Here is a 23,660-nt window from a genome sequence, read left to right as displayed (position 1 = left end):
TTCTTCCCTCTTTCCCTCTGCATTCTTTCCACTAAGATAATGATAACAAAGGCTGGGGGTTCTTCAAGAGAACTAATAAGTAGTGCTAGAGGGAGACTCGCTTGCTCGTTCCTTCCTTCATTCACTATTGAAATGCCCAGTTTTGGATACATCAAAAATAAACCTCTGTGAAGCTGACATTCTACTGGGGGTAGGGGAGGACAATGAACAATAACTATGATTACATTTAAAAAGTGTGTGATAAAGTTTTAAATTCTGGGGGCGGGGGAGAGAGATTCAGGCAGTGTAAGTAGGCTAGAGCACTGAGAGAGGCCGAGGGAGCTGCAGCTATGAACACGGTAGAACATGGAGAACCGTGAAGATGGTAGAACATGGAGACGTGGTTCTGTGACAGCTCACCTGCAGTTTCGATGCTCTGGGGAGAGGTGAGATTCCATGGAGGACAATAAGGAAGTGAGAAATAGGCAAAGGGCAATCCAGGGAAGAGCTCAGGCAGAGGCTGAGAGAATGTCCTAAGATGGGCCTGCTTGCAGTGGCTGGAACTACCATGGAGACTAGGTGAGGACACTGGTCATATGTTACAGGTCCCTGAGGGAATGTAGCTGAGGCAGAAGGACTTCAAGGGTGACTTGACAGGCTCACTCTGGCTATGGAGAACAGGCCTATGGGGAGCAAGGGAAGATGTGGGGAGATCCTTGGGGGACAGCTGCAGTAGATGGGTTCCAGACTTGGGAAGAGTAGGCCAGTTTCCTGCCAGACTAGAAGGCAAGGAATAAGAAGCATCAATGATGACCTCAAGCTACCCATGAGCAAATGTTAGCACAGTGTGGGGCTGAGACACAGCGAGCTCAGTGTCCCCTGGGGTCCTCTGGTTGACGGAGTTCCATATGCGGCAACCCAACCTTTCTGTCCTCCAGACTCTGTGCTCTTTCAATAAACTCCAAGGTAGCTGAGAAAACAAGCCTAGGAATTCAAATCCCTAACCTGAGACCCACTTTAAAGCCAGCAAATAGGGCCAGGCCAAGTTAGCCAAGCACGAGGCTCCTCAGTTCACTCATCTTGTGCTCAGAACTTCGGCTGTCTCTCCACAGGGTGAGCCAGTCCTCCGTGAGTGTGTGAGGACCACTGTTCCGGTTCTGACCTCTTCATAAACTATAAAACACTACATTCACTCCAATGTGGTGGTGTATGCCCGGAGCCTCAACAACTCAGGAAACTGGAGATGGATTCTAAGTCAGAGGCTAGCCTGGGAACCTTACCCAGACCCTGTCTCAAAACAATAAATAAAATAAAACAACAAAAAAAAGAAGAGACTAAGGATATAGCTTAGTGACAAAGATACAGCTGCTTAGTGGCAGTCCCCTCCCTGACATCCTCCAAAAGAAGAAAAGAAACACTGTAAGATCGGGAATTGTGACTCGGTTTTACTCGCTGACTCTGTAGGTAGGGAAATCCCTCTAAGGCTTGGGGGGAACTTAGGCTGCCGGGGGCCAGTGTTGGGTGAAGCTGCAGTGTGAGGACCTTGAGAAACCTCACCTTGGCAGGTTCTGCCAGAGTTCACCAGAGCCAGACGGTGCAGAGCTGGGGGAGTGGAACTGTGGCTCAGAGATTCCTTGGCCAGTTTCGATGTGGGGAGCAGAGGAGACCCTGACTGAGGTCCTGAGCCCTGTGTGAATTGCACTGTTGACGTGGGCGTGGCCAGTCCAAGGACTCCGAGGCCCAGACCCACGCCCTTCTCCATCTGGCCCAGGCTCAAGAAAAAGCAGAGCTTTCTTAGGAGTCTACAGGAATGTTTACGAGTGACTGACCAGTGTGAGTAAATCTAGCAACTATGGCTTCCTCCCCCTGGATGTTTACAGCCTGACAATGCTCACCTAGAGAAAGCCCTCCCCGTGTGCTGTACGGAATGGAACAAACACACTGAGGGTCCAGGTTGCAATGGTTTAGAAAACTCTCACCTGATCCCGGCTTTACTGTACAAGTGTCTGCCCTTTCTCCATCCCTGTGCTCACTCCCACTCAAGAGTTCCTGGCCCCAAGCTGCTGGGATCTAGCATTCCAGAACATTATTGAACTAGTTGGACTTTCCTTTGGGCCAACAGTTCACAAAACGACGTGGAGATTTCTTTTTTTCTTTCTTTCTTTTTTAATGATTTATTATGTACAGTGTTCTGCCTGCATTTATGCACACAGGCCAGAAGAGGGCGCCACATCTCTGTGCAGTTTTGGTTTGTCAAGACAAATGGAGCCTGACCTGGACCTTTGGAAGAGTAGGCAATGCTCTTAACCTTTGAGCCATCTCTCCAGTCCAAGACTTCTTATTAATTATGAAAGCTTGGGCTTGTTCCTAACTGGTTCTTATAACTTAAATTAACCCATATTTTCAAAACTATGTTCTTTTTTTTTTTTTTTTTTTGGTTTTTCGAGACAGGGTTTCCCTGTAGCTTTGGTTCCTGTCCTGGAACTAGCTCTTGTAGACCAGGCTGGCCTCGAACTCATAGAGATCCGCCTGCCTCTGCCTCCCGAGTGCTGGGATTAAAGGCGTGCGCCACCACCGCCCGGCCGTAGGCCTGATTTCTAACTGAGAAAAGAGAAAATGCAGAGACAGGAAACTGACTTTGGGGTGAGTCAGACACAGGAAGAGGAAAACGAAGACACACGCTAGGTACAGATGATTTGGTTTGTAAGGAAAACCTTAAAAGTTAAACATTTAGCCGGGTGTGCTGGTTCACACCTGCAATCCCAGCACTCTGGAGGCAAAGGCAAGAAGGCTGCGTGCTCCAGTTGTCAGTCAAGGCTGGCCTGGCTACAGAAGATGCTGTCTCAAAACAAGAACGTACTGTGGTTTGAGTGATTAATGTTGCTCAGAAATACGTTTTAGGATACTGGTGATTTTAAAACAGCAAGTCTTTAGGAAGTATTTTTAAAATAAAGCAAAGAAAGGCTGCATTTCTTAGTTTATCATTGTGATTGAGACAGTACCACACACGCACGCACAAGCACTGACACCCACCCCCACACACCCACCCCCACACACAGAGGCACAGGGGCATGCCTGAAGTTGCAAATAGCTAACTGCACCCTCAGCAAGCATGGCTTTCTTTTCTGGGTGCCAACAGCCCTGACTAGATCTAGAATTCTCTATATATTTCAGGCTGGCTTCCAACTCCAAAGAACCCACCCAGTTCTATCTCCTGAGTACTGGGACTGAAGGCTGCACAGCCACGCCGACTCTCACTGCATCTCGATGCTTTGTTTCCTGCCAGTGTTCCTGCTGTGCCATGAATGGGTGTGCGCACGCGTGCACGCTACAGACGTTGTTAGAGAAGATTGCAGTATTCTGCCATCACTTACTGCCTTGTGCCCTTGAGACCTCTCACAGAACCTGAAGCCGGACAGGGCCCCAGGGAATCTTCCAGTCCCTCTTTCCCACAGTACAGGAATCAGGGTTTCCTAGCTTTTAATTTAAAAATTTTATGTGTATGGATAGGCAGGGTGGCACATGCCTTTAGGGAGGCAGAGGCAGGCAGACTTCTCAGTTCAAGGCCAGACTGATCTGCATAGTGAGTTCTAAAACAATCACGGTTACAAAAAATTATGTGTGTCTGTGTACCACTTGCACAGCTGGTGCCTAAGAGCCAGGGAAGAGCACTGATCTCCTGGAACGAGAGTTCTAGATGGTTATGAATTGTCATGCGGATGCCAGGAATCAAACCAGCTCCTTGGGAAGAGCAGTCAGTGCTCTTACCCACCGAGCCATCTCTCCAGCCCCCCAAGCCTGTTCTGTTTTCAGACAGGGTCTCAGTGTGTAGCCCTGGAACTCACTTTGCAGACCAAACTGGCCTCAAACTCAGAGGTCCACCTGCCTCTGCTTCCGGAGTGCTGGAATTAAAGGTGTGAGCCACCCCACATGGTTTTTCTCTTTTAATGTGGGTGGCTAGGGACTCAAATTTGAGTCCTCATGCTTGGGAGGCCAGTATTTTAACCCACTGAGCCGTCTGTACAGCGCCTCCTGCACACACCCCTCACACACGCCCCCCCTGCACACGCGCACACACGGACTGAAAAGGGATTGGACTTGTGCTGCAGTGGAGCTGAGAGTCTGCACACACAGCATCGCAGCACATCACACACGGACCTCATCCTCACGACCTCTATCTAGTCCGCAACCCAAGTGATTAGAAAGTAAACCCAGAGCTGTGCGGTGGTGGCGCACGCCTTTAATCCTAGCACTCAGGAGGCAGAGGCAGGCGGAGCTCTGTGAGTTTGAGGTCTACAAGAGCGAGTTCCAGGACAGGCTAAAAAACAACAACAACAACAACAACAACCCAACCTAAACCCAGTTCCATTGGCAACAAGAGTCCTGTGTCTAGTCGGTCACCGTGCTTGCTAGGGTATTGGTGCGTTTTCCTCAGAAACTTTCTTTTCAATTTGACGATCATCTTTGGGTGAAAAATGCTTGCCAGCCTGCAGTTCTCAGAGCAGTTTATTCACTTACGCGGACACAGCTCAACTCATCTCTCCCCAGCCTTGTTACTCATCCCCACGGGACCTCCCACTCACGACACCTTCCTTTTCGGATCATCCTCTGTCCCCAGGTTCTATTGACAGTGAAGATCTTGTACACAACACAAATAAACTCAGTTGTTAGTGCTCAGAAGCCAGGTGATGTCTGTGCTGGAATATCATGTCTCCAGCTTTCGGGAAACAGTTACACACGAATTTAAACACACATAGAAAAAGCTTAAGCATAATCCCGAAGATGCATGTGTTCTGCAGTTCTTAGCTCTGTAAACAAATAAAAACACAGCAGCACATACACCGACACACGCCAGACCGACACAGTGAATTCTCCACACACACACGACCCTGAAACAGGCATATCGCCTTTCCTTTTTAGTTCCTGCTAATAGGATCTCAGCCTTAATTCAGGCTGCCCCGGAAGTCCAAGTGCTCTACATGGCCAAGGAACTTCCAGCCTGTTTCCTGATTTCTTGAAAGTTTTGTTTTTGTTTTGGCAGTGCTCGGGATAGAACCCACGTTTTTCTATTTGGTTAAAAAAACTAAAAAATGCTGGGCAGTGTTGGCACACACCTTTAGTCCTAGCATCCAGGAGGCAGAGGAAAGTGATCTCTAATGAGTTCGAGGCCAGCCTAGTCTACAGAGAGTTACAGTACAGCCAGGGCTACACAGAGAAACCCTGTCTTGGAAAACCAAAAAACCCTAGAAACCACCACCAAAAAACCCTAAGAGATACTAAAAGTTACCTTTCTCTGTGAAAAAAAAATCTAAGATAAAATCTGTTGTCACAATGAAGATACACACATGGCTCTTTGTCTTAGGTGTTGTCTCAAAGAAAGTGTGTGTCCAGAAACGTTGTCTCAAGAGGAGAGATCCTGCCCTTGTGAGGTCATCGATGGAGTGTGCCATGGTGAAGCGTCAGATACTCAAGGCAGACACAATACACAGCACCCTATTTGCTGGAGACCATGCATTCTGCCAGCATCTCCATCCCTCTGAAACCTCACACAACCAGCGAGTGTTTGTACTTCCCTTTCACATCTTCCCTATTCTCCACCAAGTTTCAGCCTAGGGTTGAGAGCTTTTGCTGTCATTTTCTGCACAGTGCGATCCCGTTTTCAACGCCATACAGTGCTCCCTCCACACCGCTTCCTTCTGTGGAGGGCGGGGGCTGGAATGGAGGCAGAGCAGAAATCACTAAGATGAAATGTCCGAGCAAACTGGACAAGCAGTTACCAGGGTAAAGAGACCTACCTACTTCCACATGTAGTCGGCTTCTGTGGTTGTTGTTGGGGACTGTAGGCAGGTACTCTACCGCGGGACTATTCCCTCTGGCCCTATAGGCCTTTCTTTGAGACACTTAATCGCGGGGTTTACTTTTGCTTTTTAACTCCATAAACAGCAGCTAGAGCTCACTGAAAGCTCAAAGACATGCGAAGACCAATGAGGCTGCCATCCTACCAACCCGTTACTTCCGACCGCAGACCCTCACTAGCACAGGCAGAGTCTATGCTGGTGAGTGGGCCTTGCCTCAAGCAGTCCTGCCCTGTTTGACAGGGAAGAACTTTTTATATCAGCTTGCTACTGAAAGAGCAGGGCTTTCAGAGCCGTGGTGTGTTTTATGACCATGTCTATGACAGTTTGCTTTCTATGAATATTTCAGTTCTACAATGAAATAATAAAAGTAGATAAAGGCCAGGTATGGTGGTAGAGGCAAGCAGACCTCTATGAGTTCAAAGCCAGTTTGGGCTATATAGAAAAGAATTCCAGACCGGTCAGGGCTACATTTGAGATCCTGCCTCAAATCTACTATCATTGTCCAAATGATAAAGAAAATAAACCACTTTTTAATTTAAATTCTGATTCCATGTCTCCGGGTGTAACTCGATGGTGGTGTTTGTCTGGCAAGTGCAAGGCTTTGGGCTCAGCCTCCTGAGCTGCACACAGTGGGAAACCATGTTAGCGGGCAGGAGTCCTCTGTAAGCACAGAGGAGCCAGGGCATGTCTGCAGCACAGGAACCCAACTTTCCTGTACTTCAGTTGGTAGAATGAACCATCTTACACGCAGTCTGTGTCATTCTTTGTAGGCGCCGGGGTTTGAGCCCAGGGTCTTCTGCATGCGAGGCAAACGCTGCACCGCTGAGTGACAGTTCCAGCTTCAGAAAAGTCTTTGAAGAGAAGCGCTAACCATTTTGGTTTTAGAAAATTAAATCGATGAAAAGTACTACCAGTCGTCACATTTTGAAGAAATGTAAGTCACTGGGGGAACGTTGCACGGCTGCTTTTCCACTGAGTTACACACTTCTCGTCTTTTTGGTACAGCCTTCTTTTCTCCGCCAAAGCTCAGGGCCGTTGGACCAGTTTACTCTTACTTCCTTCCTGTTCGCTGAGTTTAAGGTGGGTATAGGTGAGGATGCCGAACAGCGTACATAAGATGCCGAGTCCCTGGTTAACCGACAGCGGGTCCTTAAATAAAACGTATCCTCCGCACAGGGTGATGCAGAACTTGAAGTGTCCGAACATGTTATAGCTGAGGTGTTCAGATAAGGAGACAAAGAAGCAATGAGCCAGGTGTTAGGGTCACACAGGTGTGCGTTAACAGCATACACATGACAAAGGCTACCTGTGGCTGGAAAGAACTTCATGGAATATGGACTCAACAATCGCCAGGCATCTAAAGAAGAGACACTTAGGTGACGTGCTGGGTCAGACTTTCTTCAGGCGTGGTTTTAGCAATTTACAGATAGATTTGAAAATGGTGACTTTGCATTAAAAATTATGTGTGTGTGTCTGTGTGTGTGTGAGAGAGGGTGTGTGTGTTATGTCTGTGCATGTGAGCTTGATGCCCATGGAGGCCAGAAGAGGATGTTGGATTCCCTGGAGCTGGAGTTAAAGGCAGTTTTGGCCACCTGGTGTGAGTGGCGGGTGTGCCCTTAACTGCTGAGCTCTCTCTCTAGCCCCAACACTGTTTATTCTTCCAGGTTGGACATAAACTACATAAACACACACTCGAGAGTGACGGGGAGACCGCCTCAAGTGTTCCTGATGACCTCCACACAGAGGTGACACCAGGGAGGAAGGGCGTGCGGAGGGAGGTACAGAGACATCTGCACAGCGGTTCGTGGCTGTACTATGGAATGGCATTCCTAATAAACCGTCTCTGGCAATGAGCTGACATGGGCCAGGTGACAGGGAGTTGATGCAACGAAAACTTCAGGTATGCCTAAGATTAGGAGGGCAAGGGAGAGAGGAGCAGAGAAGGAGCAAGACCAGCGCCAGGCACTCCGCCGGGAGTTCTTCCAGAAGCACCTCACCTGCCTCCACTGCTTCTCACCTCCCCCATTTTACAACTCTGGAGGCCCAGAGATTCTACTGATTAAAAAAAAAATACTTTATTTATGTACTCAGGTGTGTGTGTGTGTGTGTGCATACATGCCAAGGCACATGTACGGAGCTCAGAGGACGACTTAGGGAGCTACGATGTGGCCCCTTGAGCCCAGGTGGCCAGGCCCATGGAAGGTTCACCTGCTGAGTCATCTCACCCACTGACTGCAATAGCCAAGGGACACAGCTCAGGCGCCGGGAGTCTAAACAAAGGCGGACTTATTTAGCTCCAAAGTTCAGGTTATAATCTAAGATACCGCCAGCAATTCATTACTGGGCTAAAGTTGTTTCCCAAGTCATTGTTCATATTTAAAAAAAAAAAACCCACACCTACACACACAGCCCTCAGAAATCATTCTCCTGATACATTTTACACATAATTATTTTCCTATCTAGACTAATAGTGTATTGCTCTATGGATGTACGCTGCAAACCTATGTGTTTCCTAGAAACAGCACAGAGGCAGCTCCCACTCTGTGCCTCGGTTTCCCTGCCTATTAAATGGTAGGATGATCCGTGCCTACCTTATGTGGTTGATATGGAAGCATGCACCATCAAGTCAACCATGAGTTGTCAAGACGGCTCGCCCATGTCCGATAGGACCGCCCAGCACTGTGGATGTTACTGCCCCTAATTTCCTTGCTGCTACCCTCTTGCCCCCCTCTCTTTGCAGTGATGGAGACAACGAACTGACTAAGCCTAAGCCTATGTCCCTCAGCCAGAGGGGACCTCAGTGGAACCGACGAGCTCCCACCACACTTGGCTCACAGGAAGTGGTGGGCCTTGGCCCGAGGCCTGGCTCCGCCTGACCTCCACGTTGCAGGCTCTCTACTTAGTTCCAAAACAGCGCAGCTGGACGTGGTGATGCAGGCTTGGAATCCCAGCTCTCAGGAGGCTGAGGAGCACCTGAGATCAGGATCATCCTCAGCTATGTGGTAAATCTAAGACCAGCCTGGGCGGGCTACGGGAGACTGTTCCGCTCAACAGTGGCAGCCCTCAGGGTAGCGTGGGCAGCTCCCAGGAGATCTGGAGGCAATGGCCAGGATGGCATCACAACGTCACACCTTATCTCAATTCTGTGCTATCTTCAAATACTCCCAGCCCTGCTAGGCAGCTCACGGCCTGTCAAAGCCATTGATGGAAAGGGAAGGCAAATTTAATGACGCTCTTTGGTGGCTCTTTTTAGGAAATGAAAACAAAGAGCACAAGCTCCAGTTCTGTCGGCTCCAGGCAGGCTTCGCCTTGCTCCAGTGCTCTGGTCAAACCGCCAGTAGCCTCGCCTAGCTAGGTCTGGGACCAACTGCCGATCTCCCTCAAACCCAGTGCCTCCTCCCCTCCAATGCTCCTCTTCAGCTCCTCTACCTAGTTCCTGTCCCCTCTGTGAACTCGGAGGGCGCAGGCAGTGTCCAGGATTCAGTCTTTGCCGGGCAGTCTCAACCTCCGCTCACATCCCATCTTGACGCTGACTCAGGACTATCCCCGAGGCCTGCCCTGACCCCGGCACCTCTGCCCTGACCCCGGCACCTGAACTCTACTGCACCTCAGTCCTCCGCCTCAGACGGCCACTGGCACAGCACCCAGCCTCACTTCCTGCTTCGCATTCTCCACACTCAAGTGTTCAGGAACCCTGCTGCTGGTTCTTGGAAATGTGTCCAGAAGCCCGGTACTTCTCACCATTTCCTCTGTCGCTATAAAGAGTCATTTATACATGTGTGTGTCACTCCGACGAGGGTATCAGATCCCCTAGAGCTGAACTTAGAAGCCACTGTGAGCTGCCGGTCATGGGTGCCCAGAACTGATTCGGATCCTGTGGCTAAAGAGCAAGCGCTCGGAGCCGCTGGGCCACCTCTGCAGCCCACAAGCTGGTATTTATGAATTAGAAACTGCGGTGGCTTCCTGATGGTCTCCCTTCTTCTCACCTCTTCAGGTCCAATTTTTTTCCATCACGTGAGCAATGGCTACAGACACATTTGACAGCTGGAGTGGGGCCTGGGGTGCTCCTGGCACCTAGTGGCAGAGACATACCATGCCGCTATCCACCTTGCAAGGACAGCATAGGTGCCCAAACTAAGCAGTCTTGGCCTCTGCGGGGATCGACAGTGATGTGACAGCATCGCCACCTCTGCTCCCGGCTCCAGTGGCTTCTCACCTCACACACTCACAGCTCTTCCCTGGAAGCTCCACCTGACCCAGCTCTCCCCGCTTCTCAGCCCACTCCCGGTTTTCTGTGTTCACCCTGCACAGCTGCCCTTCTCAGGCCCCTCACCTGGTGCTGCCACTGTCTAAACGCTCTTCCCAGTGTGACAGCACAATCTTGTTTCTTCAAAAGCCACCTCCCTGAGGTCACCTGAGTAGCCGACCTAAAACTCCAATCTGGGTCCCAAGCATTACATGCCCAGTTCCTGCTTTATTTTTTTCCCTGTGGCACTCAACACTACCCTCCTACATATTCATATTTATTCTTCTTCATGTTGGCAGTCTGGCTTCCTCACTAGAATTTAAGTCTGTAAAGGAAGAGATTTTTTCATCACTTTGGTTCGCTACAGTACCATGAGTGTTAATACATCATATATAGTATACACACATACAGTATATGGCCTGTATAAAGATTCATTAAATTAAGTAATGGTCTGTAGTGTTTAGTCAATAAATACTAGTTGAATTAATGCTTTTGTTTGTTCTTGTTTGTTAATTTAATGTATATGACTATTTTGCCTGCATGTAAGTCTCTGTACCAAGTAAGTGACTGGTACCCTTGGAAACCAGAAGAGGGCACTGGGGCTGGAGAGATGGCTCAGTGGTTAAGGGCATTGCCTGCTCTTCCAAAGGTCCTGAGTTCAATTCCCAGCAACCACAGGGTGGCTCACAACCATCTGTAATGGGGTCTGGTGCCCTCTTCTGACCTGCAGGCATACATGTAGACAGAATATTGTATACATAATAAATAAATATTTTTTTAAAAAAAAGAAGAGGGCACTGAATCCCCTGGAACTGGAGTTACAGACAGTTATGAGCTATGGGTGCTGGGGGCTGAACTTGGGTCCTCTGGAAGAGCATCAAGTAAGTGCTCTTAACCACAGACCCAACTCGGAAGCCCTGAATGAATGCTTTTAATGAAGGCACATTCTCGCAGGCCTTGATTTGATGACATGAGGCAGAGCTTGCGGGATAAACCGGGCAGGGCACGTCTCAGCATGCACTCTCGTTTCTTACTCTGTAATGGGGGACGGGCTCAGGACTCTGCTCAATCTGGCAAACACTCCACCATGGAGCCATAATCTCTTTCCCTTCACTGTGTGTCAACTTATTTCACCTCTGTGGCTCTTTTCCTTGTCTGTAAAATGACAGCCCTTCACAGAGCTCTGATGAGAACTAAAAGATCTGTTCACACAACAGTAGCCAGCACAAGATACATATTAAGCTCTGGGTTTTTGAAAGAGATTATGATCGTTGTTACTTATTAATATTTGGCAAACAGGCTATTTGTATTTCTGATACCTCAGTATTTACTCTCTTATATAAATCAGCATACTTTTCTCTTCCCCAGCTTTATAAATGAGATCTTAGTATATATAGCCCAGGCTGGCTTCAAACACATGGCAATCCTTCTGCCTCAGCCTGCTACGCCCTGGGCTTACAGGTATGATTCATCATCACACCCAGCCTTAAGTCAGTATACTCTTAATAAAATGTCACCAAACTACCTCTTTCACATGAGGAAATCCATTATTCACATTTGCTTACAGGAGGGCAAAGTGAAATGCAGAGACAGACAGGATGTGAGAACTGGCAGTGGAACTTGACCTTCAACATAGAACTTCATTTTTTAAAAAGAAATTTGGAATATTAAGAACACCTGTTTCTAATAACTACAGACCCACTCCAATCAGATGCCAGGGCACGGGATTACCGTCTGCGACCTAAGCTGACCACCTTTTATCACCACAGAACCTGAGAACTGACTCAATCCTAAGTCTCCACTCAATGACTCAGCCAATAAATATCACATTAATAAATATCACCCCATTACTGCAAGTCATGGTGCTAAGTCAGCTTTTATAGGAGGAAAGGTCACTACTACTTAAGAAAATTCAGAAGCAAACTCATCCTCAGTTAATAAATTTCATAAACACTAGTGTGGAAAGACATTCTTAAAAAACTAGGGCTATAGCAATGTCCCGGCAGGTAAGACCTCTAACAGCTCCCTAGAGAGCCTGGGTTGAATTCTCAGCACCATCTGTAACACAGTCCCAGGGAATCCGATGCCTTCTCTGGGCTCCAGTGCATCAGGCATGCATGTGTGCAGAGGAATCTATGCAGAAGAGCACCCGCACTAATGACATATAACAATAAAAAAGGTGAGAATAACCAGCCTACTTAACAAAGGCCATGTAACAACGTAGCACACAGGAAACAAAGAGTACACACACTTGAGAGGACAAGGAAAGGGCACACACACTTGAGAGGACACGGAAAGAGTACACACACTTGAGAGGACACGGAAAGAGCACACACACTTGAGAGGACACGGAAAGGGCACACACACTTGAGAGTACACGGAAAGAGCACACACACTTGAGAGTACACGGAAAGAGTACACACACTTGAGAGTACACGGAAAGAGTACACACACTTGAGAGTACACGGAAAGAGTATACACACTTGAGAGTACACGGAAAGAGTACACACACTTGAGAGTACACGGAAAGAGTATACACACTTGAGAGGACACGGAAAGAGTATACACACTTGAGAGTACACGGAAAGAGTATACACACTTGAGAGGACACGGAAAGAGTATACACACTTGAGAGTACACGGAAAGAGTACACACACTTGAGAGTACACGGAAAGAGCACACACACTTGAGAGTACACGGAAGGAGCACACACACTTGAGAGTACACGGAAAGAGTACACACACTTGAGAGAACACGGAAAGAGTACACACACTTGAGAGTACACGGAAAGAGCACACACACTTGAGAGGACACGGAAAGAGTACACACACTTGAGAGTACACGGAAAGAGTACACACACTTGAGAGGACACGGAAAGAGTACACACACTTGACAGTACACGGAAAGAGTACACACACTTGAGAGGACACGGAAAGAGTACACACACTTGAGAGGACACGGAAAGAGTACACACACTTGAGAGTACACGGAAAGAGCACACACACTTGGGAGAACACGGAAAGGATACGTGACTGGCGACGTGTTCCCGATGATCCAATAGATCGATAGGTTCACCATGAAAGCGATTACTCCAGACAGCAGTACCATAAGCTACAAATGAACCAAGAGAATCATTAAACCAGGAACAAATATGTCTCATTAGAATATGCAAAAATGCAAGCTTCATCTTTTTTTTGTTTATTTGTTTTTTGAGAGAGGGTTTCTCTGTGTTGTTTTTGGAGCCTGTCCTGGAACTAGATTAAAGGCATGTGCAACTACCACCCGGCAAACGCCATCCATTTAAACAAGATGTCACATGTTGGTAATCCCAGCTACACGTTTTATGGTAGAGGCAGGAGGATCACCGCGAGTTTGGAGAGTGGTTTACAGAGTTCCAGGCCAGTCAGAGATGCATATTGAGAGCACGTCTCAAAACACACTGGACAGACGAGCAAACACTGCACCCAAAAAAAAAAAAGGAGTTTAAAAAACAGCTAGGTGCTGGGGTACACCTTTAATCCCAGGACCCAGGAGGCAGAGGCAAGTGGATCTCTACAAAGGGAGTTCCAGGAGAGCCAGGACTACACAGAGAAACCCAGTCTCAGTAAGCCAAAACTAACCAAACAAACTTTCCAACAAGCAGTGGGAACCTCTGCAGTGATGACCTGGTGTCCGGAGCACATCTGTGACCCTTGTAATCCCAGCATTTGGGAAGGAGAAGCAGGAAGATCAAGGCAGCTTTGGCTACACAGTGAATTTGAGGCCAGCCTGGCTATATGAGATGTTATCTAAAACAACAACAACAAAGAGCAAAATAAACCAACAACAACAAAAAAGCAAACAAACAAAAGGGGGGGGGGCTAGGAGATCGCTCAGCACTTAAGAGTGCTTCCTTTTCTTCCAAAGGACCCAAGTCTGGTTCCCAGCACTGTTAGCTTACAACCACCTTGTAACTCCAGCTCCAGGGGAGGTGAACCACTGGCCTCCAAAGACACAGACTCAGACTAAGTAAAATAAATCTTTAAAACGCAAGCAAAGAAGCTAACAAACCAAAACAACAACAACAACAAAAAAGTCTTGAATGTGAATTTCTAGGTTCATTTTTTTTTCTTATTCACTTAAGGAAGAAATATTTTCTTTTCTCTCTTTTTTTTTTTCCCCAGACAGAAGTCTTCCTATATTGCCCAAGGTACCTACATAAGACATAAGAATTCTGCCAGGCAGTGGTGGCACACGTCTTTAATCCTAGCACTTGGGAGGTAGAGGCAGGCAGATCTCTGTGAGTTTGAGGTCAGCCTGGTCTACAGAACTAGTTCCAGGACAGCCTGAGCTGTTACATAGAGAAACCAAAAAATAAAAAACACAGGATTCCTTTGGCTTCAGTTTCTGAGTGGTTGAGATACAGGCATACATCACTGAACTCAGCTTCAATACGTTTTCATTAAAAACAATGCAAAAAATCAAGGTAAGGGGCCGGGCGGTGGTGGCGCACGCCTGTAATCCCAGCACTCGGGAGGCAGAGGCAGGCGGATCTCTGTGAGTTCGAGACCAGCCTGGTCTACAAGAGCTAGTTCCAGGACAGGCTCCAAAACCACAGAGAAACCTTGTCTCGAAAAAACCAAAAAAAAAAAAAAAAAAAAAAAAATCAAGGTAAGCAAAACGACCTATGGAATATTTACAATTCCAGCTACTACCACATCTGTTACACCAGGACATGGATACCTGTAGATAAAATTCTGATGAAGCGTTCATTTTTACTCTTACTTAAATCAAAAACATTTCTTGGCAAGGCCTTGTGAGGAACACAGTATGTACAAAAAGGACTTAGAAATACTTGAAGATAATAAGCATCACGACGTGAGGAGATGGCTCACTTGATAAATAAAGTACCTCTACAAGGAGGAGGCCTGCGTCTAGGTAAGCTGAACTCATGCAAAAGCTGGCAGTGCTGTGTCTGTAATCCCAACACTGGGGAGGTGGAGACAGGAGGGTCCCTGGGGCTCGAGAGACCCTGCTACAAAAACAAAGTGGAGCATAACCGAGGAAGATGCCCAATGTCAGCTTCCGGCCTCCATGTGCACCCCCGCCCCCACCCCCACACAAACTGGGAGAACCAAAGCTTAGTTTCCCACAAATGATCAGGAGGCAGACGGACAACACGGGAGGGTAGAGCGAGTGGCCAGGATCACACGGCTTTGTGTTCCTCGCCCCCTCTGCTAGGCTGCTTCTCTGTGACCTAGGAGGGAAGCATTGGACAGAGTTTCCAGCTCAGGTAATGGGGTCTTGAGATCTACATAGTCGCTGGGCAACCAGACAATAGGTTCTACATGACTCTCAAGGCAAAAGATCAGAACCAAAAAATGGCTAATGCAATATCTTAGGTTTCCAGGGGGCTCTACTTTCTTAATATTTATTTTTATGCATATTTAAAATCTATCCACTAAGTATGTAGTCTTTATTCAAAACAGCCACTGTTTCTACAATCATGTTGTAAAAATATAAAATTAAAATTCAAAGCCCAAATTATGTGTGGACAAATTAGTTTGGCATGGACAGAGAGGTAGCCGGGCATTGGTCAGCTGTCCTAGTCGAGGGAAGTCCTTTCACGTTCCTGTGCCTCCGTTTCTTCATCTGAAAATAACCTCACTTGGCTCCCTTTGAGAGCAACCATGAGAACTGAGGCTGTGCTCTGGAGTCCAAACACTGCCTTAGGAAAGGAATGACTTCTGCAGTTTCTTAGGCACCAAAACAATCAGGACTTACCAAAGCAGAAACTGACCAGGGACCAAATATTCCTCCCTCTCCAAACACGGGCTCAAAGAAAGGCACAGCCAGGAGCAGCATGGCGGAAGACATGGGAGCCTGGTAGTACAGCAGCTGCATGGAATTCACCTGCAGTTCATGCTGCTTGGCGCCCACCCACTGAAAATCAGGAGAGAAGACAAGTCAGGGGCGTAGAAAAGCGTCCTTCAGTCAAAGCCGTGCAGCGTCAGGCTAGGGAAGAGACACACCTCATTATTCCGCAAGGTTTTATTTATTTATTTACTTTTTGTTTATTTATTTATTATGTATACAACATTCTGTCTGTGTGTATGTCCGCAGACCAGAAGAGGGCACCAGACCTCATTCCAGATGGTTGTGAACCCACCATGTGGTTGCCGGGAATTGAACTCAGGACCTTTGGAAGAGCAGGCAATGCTCTTAACCGCTGAGCCATCTCTCCGGCCCTTCTGCAAGGTTTTAAAGAGTGGGGAGACAGCACCTCAGATACAGGAGCTCTGTGAACCCGGTATGCGGTGATCTACTGACCCCTCGATACCTTAGACAGGAAAGCAGTACTCCCTCTACTCCCGATCCTAAGTAGTGGGAATGTATGCACCCAGGAGCCCCGCGCATCAGGGCACCGAGAATCAAGGAGGGAATGGCAGTTAGGAGAGAAGTATCCAGTTTGCTTTCTTCATAAACGTATTAGGAACAATGGAGAAAAGCGGCTGTGGCAGGACTAGATAAACACTGACTACAGTCTCTCTTATTCTAAGCGGACTCCATGTCTGGCTTTAAAGGAACGTGACCTTCAGAGGCACTTTAAAACCCAAACAGTGGCAGAAGACATTTTCCTTTCCAGAGAACTCTTCTGTGGGGCAGATTTCCCACATGCCACCAATCTACCTGAACACAATGGAGTAAACAGCAACCCTAAAACACCGTCTCATTCAGTAAAAACCTCAAAACCTCAAATACCATGTCCTCAAAATACTTCACAAATATGACTAGATATACTCTAGAGAGTTGACAGTTCCAGGCAGATCTGGCAGGAACAGCCTGGCTTTTGGACCCCTGCAGTTCCTGTTCCAACGTCTAGGTATCTGGTATGTAAAGCAACTCTACAGGAATTCAGCAAGACCGCAATGGAGAAACAGGAAATCTGAACCACGCTCCTGCCAGCTTTCACCAGGGATCTTCTGAAAACAGAAAGGACAGGGACTGTTTCTCCCCAGCCCGCTTACAGGAATGCTGCAGTGAGTAAAAGCGGGAAAGCAGCAGACGGTGCAGGCTCGTCTTCCTGCTCTGGCAGCCACCCTGGCTGCCTCAACCGAGCCTCTGCCACCATTCCTCCCACACCACTCAACAGACACCTTTTCCCACCTGCGGTCTCCTACAGCTCTTCCTCTTCCCTTGTGCATCTTTAAAACTGCTTCCAGGTCCTGGGGACAGAACTCAGGGCCTGGTGCACACTGGACAAAGTACCCTACCACCAACCTCACCCCCATCTCCACACCCTGAGTGTCTATAACTTCTCGGTCACCACAGCTTCCTGGTCACTTTCCTGAGTCTGCAGGGCCACGTTTTTTCATTATTGGTTCCCCACCCCCTTGAGATAAGGCTTCTCTGTGTAGCATTGGCTGTCCTCCAACTTGCTCTGTAGACCAGGCTGGCCTTGAACTCAGAGATCCGCCTGCCTCTGCCTCGGCTGGGATTAAAGGTGTGGTAAAGAGCCACCACAGCTGGGCTCTGCAGGGCCACATTTAAGACCAAGCTCCTCCTGTCTATAAATAAGCTTCCCTAGTGCTGCTTCCACCCCTAACGGTCTCCTCTCCCCCGGAGACCCAGCTCCTTAGAAGTCCTAGTTTCTGGCCAGTAGGGTCCTAATAGTTCTTCCTCCCAGAGAGCCGCCGTAGCCCAGGTTCTTCACACTCTCCTTTTTCCCTGCACCCTCCATTGCCACTGGAGTCATTTTTCTTAACTATAAGGCCCGGCAACACCTCTCCAATCTTTGCTGGAGTCTGCGGAATAAAGTCATTTCCTCTGAGTGACAGCAAGACAATGCCACCCATTCAGCATCACCCCCCACAACACACCTACAGTCTGGTCTCACTAAACACATCGTTTCCCCCAAACACTCTGCGCCTCCACACATATTAACACTTCACTGCCGAGCAAACGTCTGTGCCTCCAACTCTCTAGTCTAGCCTTGCCATTCCACGTGCACAACTGCCACTTCTGCCTCGGCAGGACCTTCCTGGGCGTGGGGGAATACTCCTGGGGCTGGTTATGGACTGTGCACTCTACACGTATCTTGAAGGGCAGGGTTACCGTTGCTTTTCTCCATTCTGTCCTCGGGGTGAGCATAAAGGAAATGTCTGTCAAACCAATAAGACTAGCGTTTCTCCAGCTAAGAGCTGAAGACGCTCCTTCCAGCAGCAGAACCAACAGCTTAGAAACCAAACAAAGAGGCAGCTGGATTGTTTAAAGGGAGTTCTCCATGCTGCTGGGGTCTACCTACTCGGAACCATACCTGCTCTTTACTGTGACTGAAGCTTTGCCTGTGTCTCCAGCCACTCCTTCATCTACCTCCTTGCGAGCCTCGGGGCTACCGACCTTTGATCCTAACTACAGCAAGTCAGAAGCAAAAATAGCCATTTGAAGGAACAAAATGGCCACAAAACAACAACAGCAAAAAACAGTGAGTGTTGTGAACTGGAATTATGTATAAGGAGTAAAAGAAACTCTAATATTTAACAAGTAGGCTGGGTATGGAAACACATTCTTAGTTCTTTCTTACAAACTAAGACGGGAGGCCAGGCACTGTGGCACATGCCATTAATCCCAGCACTTGGAAGGCAGGCGGATCACAGTGAGTTCCAGGTTAGCCAGAGCAATAGAATACTGTCTTAAAACAACAAAACAAAAAAACAAAACAAAAAAATCAGCTCCAACAAAAAGTAAAAAGAAGAAAAAGGAGATGACTCAGCGGGTAAAGGTCCCTGCTGCTAAGCCTGACTACCAAAGTTCAATCCTAGGGACTCCCGTGTTAAGACTCTGGCCTCTGCAAGTTGCCCTCTGATCTCAATATGCACATAGTGACTGGCATGTACATGCACACACGTGTACTCATGCATGCAAACAAAATAAGTGTAAAAAATAAAAAGTGAAGAGAGCTGGGGATGAGGATGAGTGTAGTGTGTAAGAGTTGCTGGGTTTGAGCCCCAGACAACCATCCTAGAAGTCTAATTAGCAGTAGTAGTTGTTGAAACTGTTAGCAGCTGGGTGACTTTTAGCTCAGTGTACAGTGCCTGCTTAGAGTGCAAGGAGGCCCGGGGCCCAGTCCTCAGCACCCCGCCCCCAGGGATAGTATTTTCTGTAACAATGTTTCTGGGACAATCACTACCATCAAAGAGTTGGGTGCTAGGCTGTAGTACTGAACAAACATTGCTAACTAGAATGCCTTCCTTTATCACCTGTGGATACTTGTGACGGAGGTAACATTGGTTACATTTTGGCTTTGATTCCCCATGCAGGCACACCCTGAATTTCCAGACAGAGGTTTTCAGTATAGAGAACACTGTTTCACTGTTCCCTACTCCCTGCTATTTCTCCCTACTAAATGGGACACAAAACCCAGTTTGTTGGGAATTTATGGTAATGAAGTGAATCCATGAAAAAAATTTAACCTCATCCTGGCTACAGACAAGGCACTGTATTTGTACAAGAAGTTAAAAACCTAGAAACCACTCTATTGACCAGACAAATGATTAAAAGCCAATCAGAGTTGTAACACCAACACTTCTTTTGAGTTTAAAATATTTACACCTGATTTTTTCATGTCCAAATGTTTGCTAATGTATGCATTTCTTAAGAGCAATGACAAATCTAACCAACAAACTTATGAAGCAGAGCCTTATTGCTTTTGTAAATACTTCCTTGGAAAAAGCAAAATGACAATAACAAAAAAATTGTCCCAAACTCTGATGGCTAAGCATGGGTATTGCACACTTACAATTAGGTAGAAACACCCTAGTTTCTGTCTCCTCTTCACCAGGAGTTAAGACAATTGATCAATTATGCCTTCTTCCCAACAATTTATTGTCTCTGCACTGTATTTTCTAACCTGGGGATACAGCTTCAAAATTTAAGAAATCTGCTAATAAGGCACATAAAGAAAAAACATTACCAACCACTTGATAAAGGGACGTGACTAACACCCCAAGGGCAGCAAACACCATGCCAAGGGCGTGGAACTTCACGTCGTAGTAAGAGTTTAGGATTACACCTACAGTTATAGGGATCTGCAAAGAAAAAGAGGCAAATGCTGTTGAGATTAAATTCAAGAACAGTGTCTTACAAAACTAATCAAACACATCACTGGGAACACTGAACTGCATGTTTTCTTTGTTGGGAAAACTGCCAATCCCATGTAAATTAGAGTAATTTCTCTGCAGACATTCACATACAACTCTACATCTGGGAGAAAATCATGAATCCACGCACGGTGCTTTCTAGGGAAATACTATATGCATTTCCAGGTACGTAAATGGACCACCAAACTAGTACTTAAACATGAGCATACACATGTAAGAAGGAAAGCATTAAGACCTGAAATACTAAGAACTACTAACCGCTAACATCATTTTAATGACTTTTATTTAAAGGTACAGGCATACCAGCAGTATGCCGCTGAAGGCATATCCTGAGATATTTTATGCTACACTATTTCGTGGTTATCATACGTGGCTTGACTCCCCGTGGGTGGAAGAACTTTTCCCTTTTCCTTTTCAAGTTAAGCTTTCGCAGATATCCTGACACTGAACTGTACCATCTAAGGCAGCTTTCTCCCCTCACCATTTAAAGATTTCCATCATATAGTAAGTTCTAACCCACAGGAACACACCCTTTTACTAAGAGCCAGAGGAGTGCCAAATGGCTTTTTTCCACTCCACTCTTCTCTACAATGGGCCAGGCAGTCACTATCTTATAGACTCGTGTGGAGTCAAAAGGATGGGAATGAGTCCAGAGCGCCAGGCTTATAAGCCTTCAATTTTCCCGGGAAGCAAGACGAGGTAGGTGGCCAGGGAGCTCGCGCAGCTACTCACCATCGTGAGCTGTATTCTGACGGAGAAGCTCTTTTGGTACCAGAAGGTCTGGATGGCTATGATCACCGGCGTGGTCATGGCCTTGGCCAGCTGATAGGTGCCTATAGTGTTGTTTTGCAGAGAAAGGTTGGTGAAGACCACAAAGCCACAGAAGCTGAGGGCCAGGAGGAGGAGCTTGGAGAGAGGCAGACTTTTGGGAGCAAAGATGTCCAGTTTCTGGCAGATGTATAAGCCCAGCCAGGTGACCACGAAGTGCACCAGGGTCAGGCTCATATTGGGGAAGCCGTGGTGTACATAGATCCATTTGTTGAGGAACACGATGCAGATGGACACCAGCAAGTTGAACAGGAGCCCGGCGGCGATGCGCCCGTTGCCCCGGACCCGGTCGGCCAGCGATGCCATGGTGCCGGCCGGCGGTGGAGCAGCACCCTCGGCCAAGCCCGGGCTGTCCAGCTTCCCCGCGGGGCGCCCAGGCCCTCCACTGCCGCGTGCCGCAGCCGCCCGCCTCACGGTCCGGCCGGAGACAGGCGTGCGCCAGGAGGTCCCGGGCAGCCGCAGCTCCTGCCGGCCCCGCCCCGAGCGGCCACGTGACCCCGCTCGCATTTCCGCCGCGCAGGCGCAGTGGGCACCGAGCGCTGCCCGCTCTAGCCTCTCGGGTGCAGGGAGGGAAGCAGATGAGTAACATCTGTGGCGGGTCACCCGACTTCCAGACAGCGTCTCTCGAGCTGGAAGACCCGGCGGCGCAGACCCCCGCCAAGTTCACATACCATGGGTGCTGAACGATTTTAATCCTCTGCAGAGGGAAAAGCATTACACACGAAAGCGCATTTTAAAGTAACTTTAAAGGTCTAAATACACGGAAGAGCGGAGAGGCAGTATAGTTGTCATATAATTAGAATGTACTTTTGAAAATATTTTGGCTTATTTGCCTCGAAAACTTTTTATTTTTTCTAGATAGGGTTTCTCCATAGCTTCGGGGCCTGTTCTGGAACTAGCTCTTGTAGACCAGGCTGGCCTCGAACTCAAGAGATCCTCCTGTGAGCCACCACCGTCCCACACCTCGAAAACTTTTAAACCACAGACAGATACTACATCTTTCACCCACAAATTCTTTGTAAACCTAAAAAGCAAATCTTGGCCCAAGACAATTATTTTGCACTGCTAAGAGGCTTATTATAAAGCAGGCGGTGGTGCCGCACACCTTTAATCCCAGGGTCGGGAGGCAGAGGCAGGCGGATCTGTGAGTTTGAGGCCAGGCTGGTCTGCAGGGTAGCGGCTTATTCCAGCAGCAAGTATGAAGTCCAACTTCAAAGGTCTGGTGCTGGAGAGGGCTTTTAAGTTTTGTGTGTATTATTTCGAAATTAAAATTTATATTCACTGTCTTTTCTTTTTCTCAGCTGTTACTGGTTCTCTGTAGATTTCACATCATGCGTTCTGATCCCCTTTGCCTGGACTCAGTTCTGTAATGATCTGCATGCATACTCGGTTCTTCTGCTACAGTTTTTTCAGCACCATGTAAACCTTTTCTCTTGGAAAAAAATTAAGTGTAAGGGGAAGTTGAAAGATTAGTATGATAAACATTCCTTCGCCCTTTAGACTGTTCCTATTCTACCACGTTGCTTTTACTGTGTAGATTTTAATTTTAAAGCTAAACTATTTCAGCAAAGTACAGATTTTATGACTTTCAACCCTAAATATTTCAGTGTGTATCTCCTGATGATGAGTGAGGGTACTACATTGCCACAACTCCAAGGATCACACCTAAGAAAACTAGTATTTGCTAAACAATACTACTATATAACCTCTTTCTAGATTAAAAAAAATATTTTTAATCATGTTGTGCGGGTATGTGCACACTAAGTGCAGGTGTTCTTGCCAGAGGGGTCAGACCATTTGAAGATGAAGTTACAAATGACTGTTTCTTGGCTCGTGTGGGTGCTAGGCTAATTTTTATTTTCATGTGGATTTTTGGATTAAATGTATCTCTATTCATCATGTGTGTGCCTGGTGCCCACAGAGGGCATGAGATCTTCTGGAACTGGAATTACAGATAGTTGTAAGCCACTCTATGTATGCTGGGAAATGAATCCTGGTTCTTTGGAAGAGCAGCCAGTGCTCTTAACTGTTGAGCCATCTCTCCAGCTCCATTTTAAAATACTCTTGCTAGATTCATCTTAACTTTATTATTCAGAAAAATATTAAATTTGTTGATAAATGAGAAATTACTTACCTGGCATAAAATAAGCCTATTCTTTATTCTCTATTCTCTTTAAATTTTAATATGCCAGGAATTTATGATTATAAGAAAAATAATAAAATATTAATTTATTTACTTTATTACATAAGAGAAAACTAATATTTGTAGAACAAAAATTTATTTTGTATAATTTCATTAAAAATACTTAAAGAAATACCAATATAATACAAAATTAAAAAACCTAAATTTTACATTTTCCCCCATAATGCCAAAGGAAATATGTATATCAAAACCAAACAACCAAGCAGCCCCGTCATGGGCATCAGAGAGTGGATGAGTTATGACTGAGCTTCATATCCAAGCGGGTCAAGCCCCTGATCTAGAAGCATCAGAGATGATTCTCTTAACTTCTGCAGCAGTTTCCTCAGTTCTTCCTTAGAAAATACCTGACATAAAAAAAAAATTAAAAATGAGAATTATCAACTTTTTAAAAACCTAATCAACCTTAA

At 46.9% G+C, this 23,660-nt stretch overlaps 2 protein-coding genes across 2 annotated transcripts in view; both read right to left on the bottom strand.

Annotated features, from left to right (window-relative positions):
- Positions 1–4,618: 4,618 nt before the first annotated feature.
- On the bottom strand, positions 4,619–21,528 carry Slc35e3 (solute carrier family 35 member E3). Its single transcript, XM_075954714.1, has 5 exons — positions 20,955–21,528; positions 20,040–20,150; positions 15,847–16,005; positions 13,112–13,194; positions 4,619–7,050 (listed from the first exon to the last, which is right to left on the bottom strand). Exons 1-5 carry the CDS (start codon positions 21,354–21,356, stop codon positions 6,864–6,866), a joined length of 942 nt encoding a protein of 313 aa, XP_075810829.1. The 5' UTR covers positions 21,357–21,528; the 3' UTR covers positions 4,619–6,863.
- A 1,747-nt stretch (positions 21,529–23,275) lies between these two features.
- The window catches only part of Nup107 (nucleoporin 107), a 43,434-nt gene continuing 43,049 nt past the window's right edge, over positions 23,276–23,660 (bottom strand). The window contains exon 28 of the mRNA XM_075954712.1: positions 23,276–23,597. Coding sequence (XP_075810827.1) covers positions 23,490–23,597 — 108 coding nt within the window. The 3' untranslated portion in view covers positions 23,276–23,489. The remainder of the gene's footprint in view (positions 23,598–23,660) is intronic.

The sequence above is a fragment of the Microtus pennsylvanicus genome, chromosome 20, assembly GCF_037038515.1.
Source record: "Microtus pennsylvanicus isolate mMicPen1 chromosome 20, mMicPen1.hap1, whole genome shotgun sequence".
Taxonomy (NCBI): Eukaryota; Metazoa; Chordata; class Mammalia; order Rodentia; family Cricetidae; genus Microtus; species Microtus pennsylvanicus.
The sequence above is the reverse complement of the archived record's forward strand: the minus strand, read 5'-3'. Positions and strand labels throughout refer to the sequence as shown.

Bases quoted from the DNA above. Each gene is read 5' to 3' on its own strand.
- Slc35e3 (XM_075954714.1), bottom strand. From the start codon at position 21,356: ATGGCATCGCTGGCCGACCGGGTCCGGGGCAACGGGCGCATCGCCGCC. The intron at 20,151-20,954 runs GTGAGTAGCTGC...TTTTCTTTGCAG, and splicing joins TCAGAATACAGCTCACGATG to ATCCCTATAACTGTAGGTGT. The intron at 13,195-15,846 runs GTAAGTCCTGAT...GTTCATTTGTAG, and splicing joins CCTGGTCAGTTTCTGCTTTG to CTTATGGTACTGCTGTCTGG.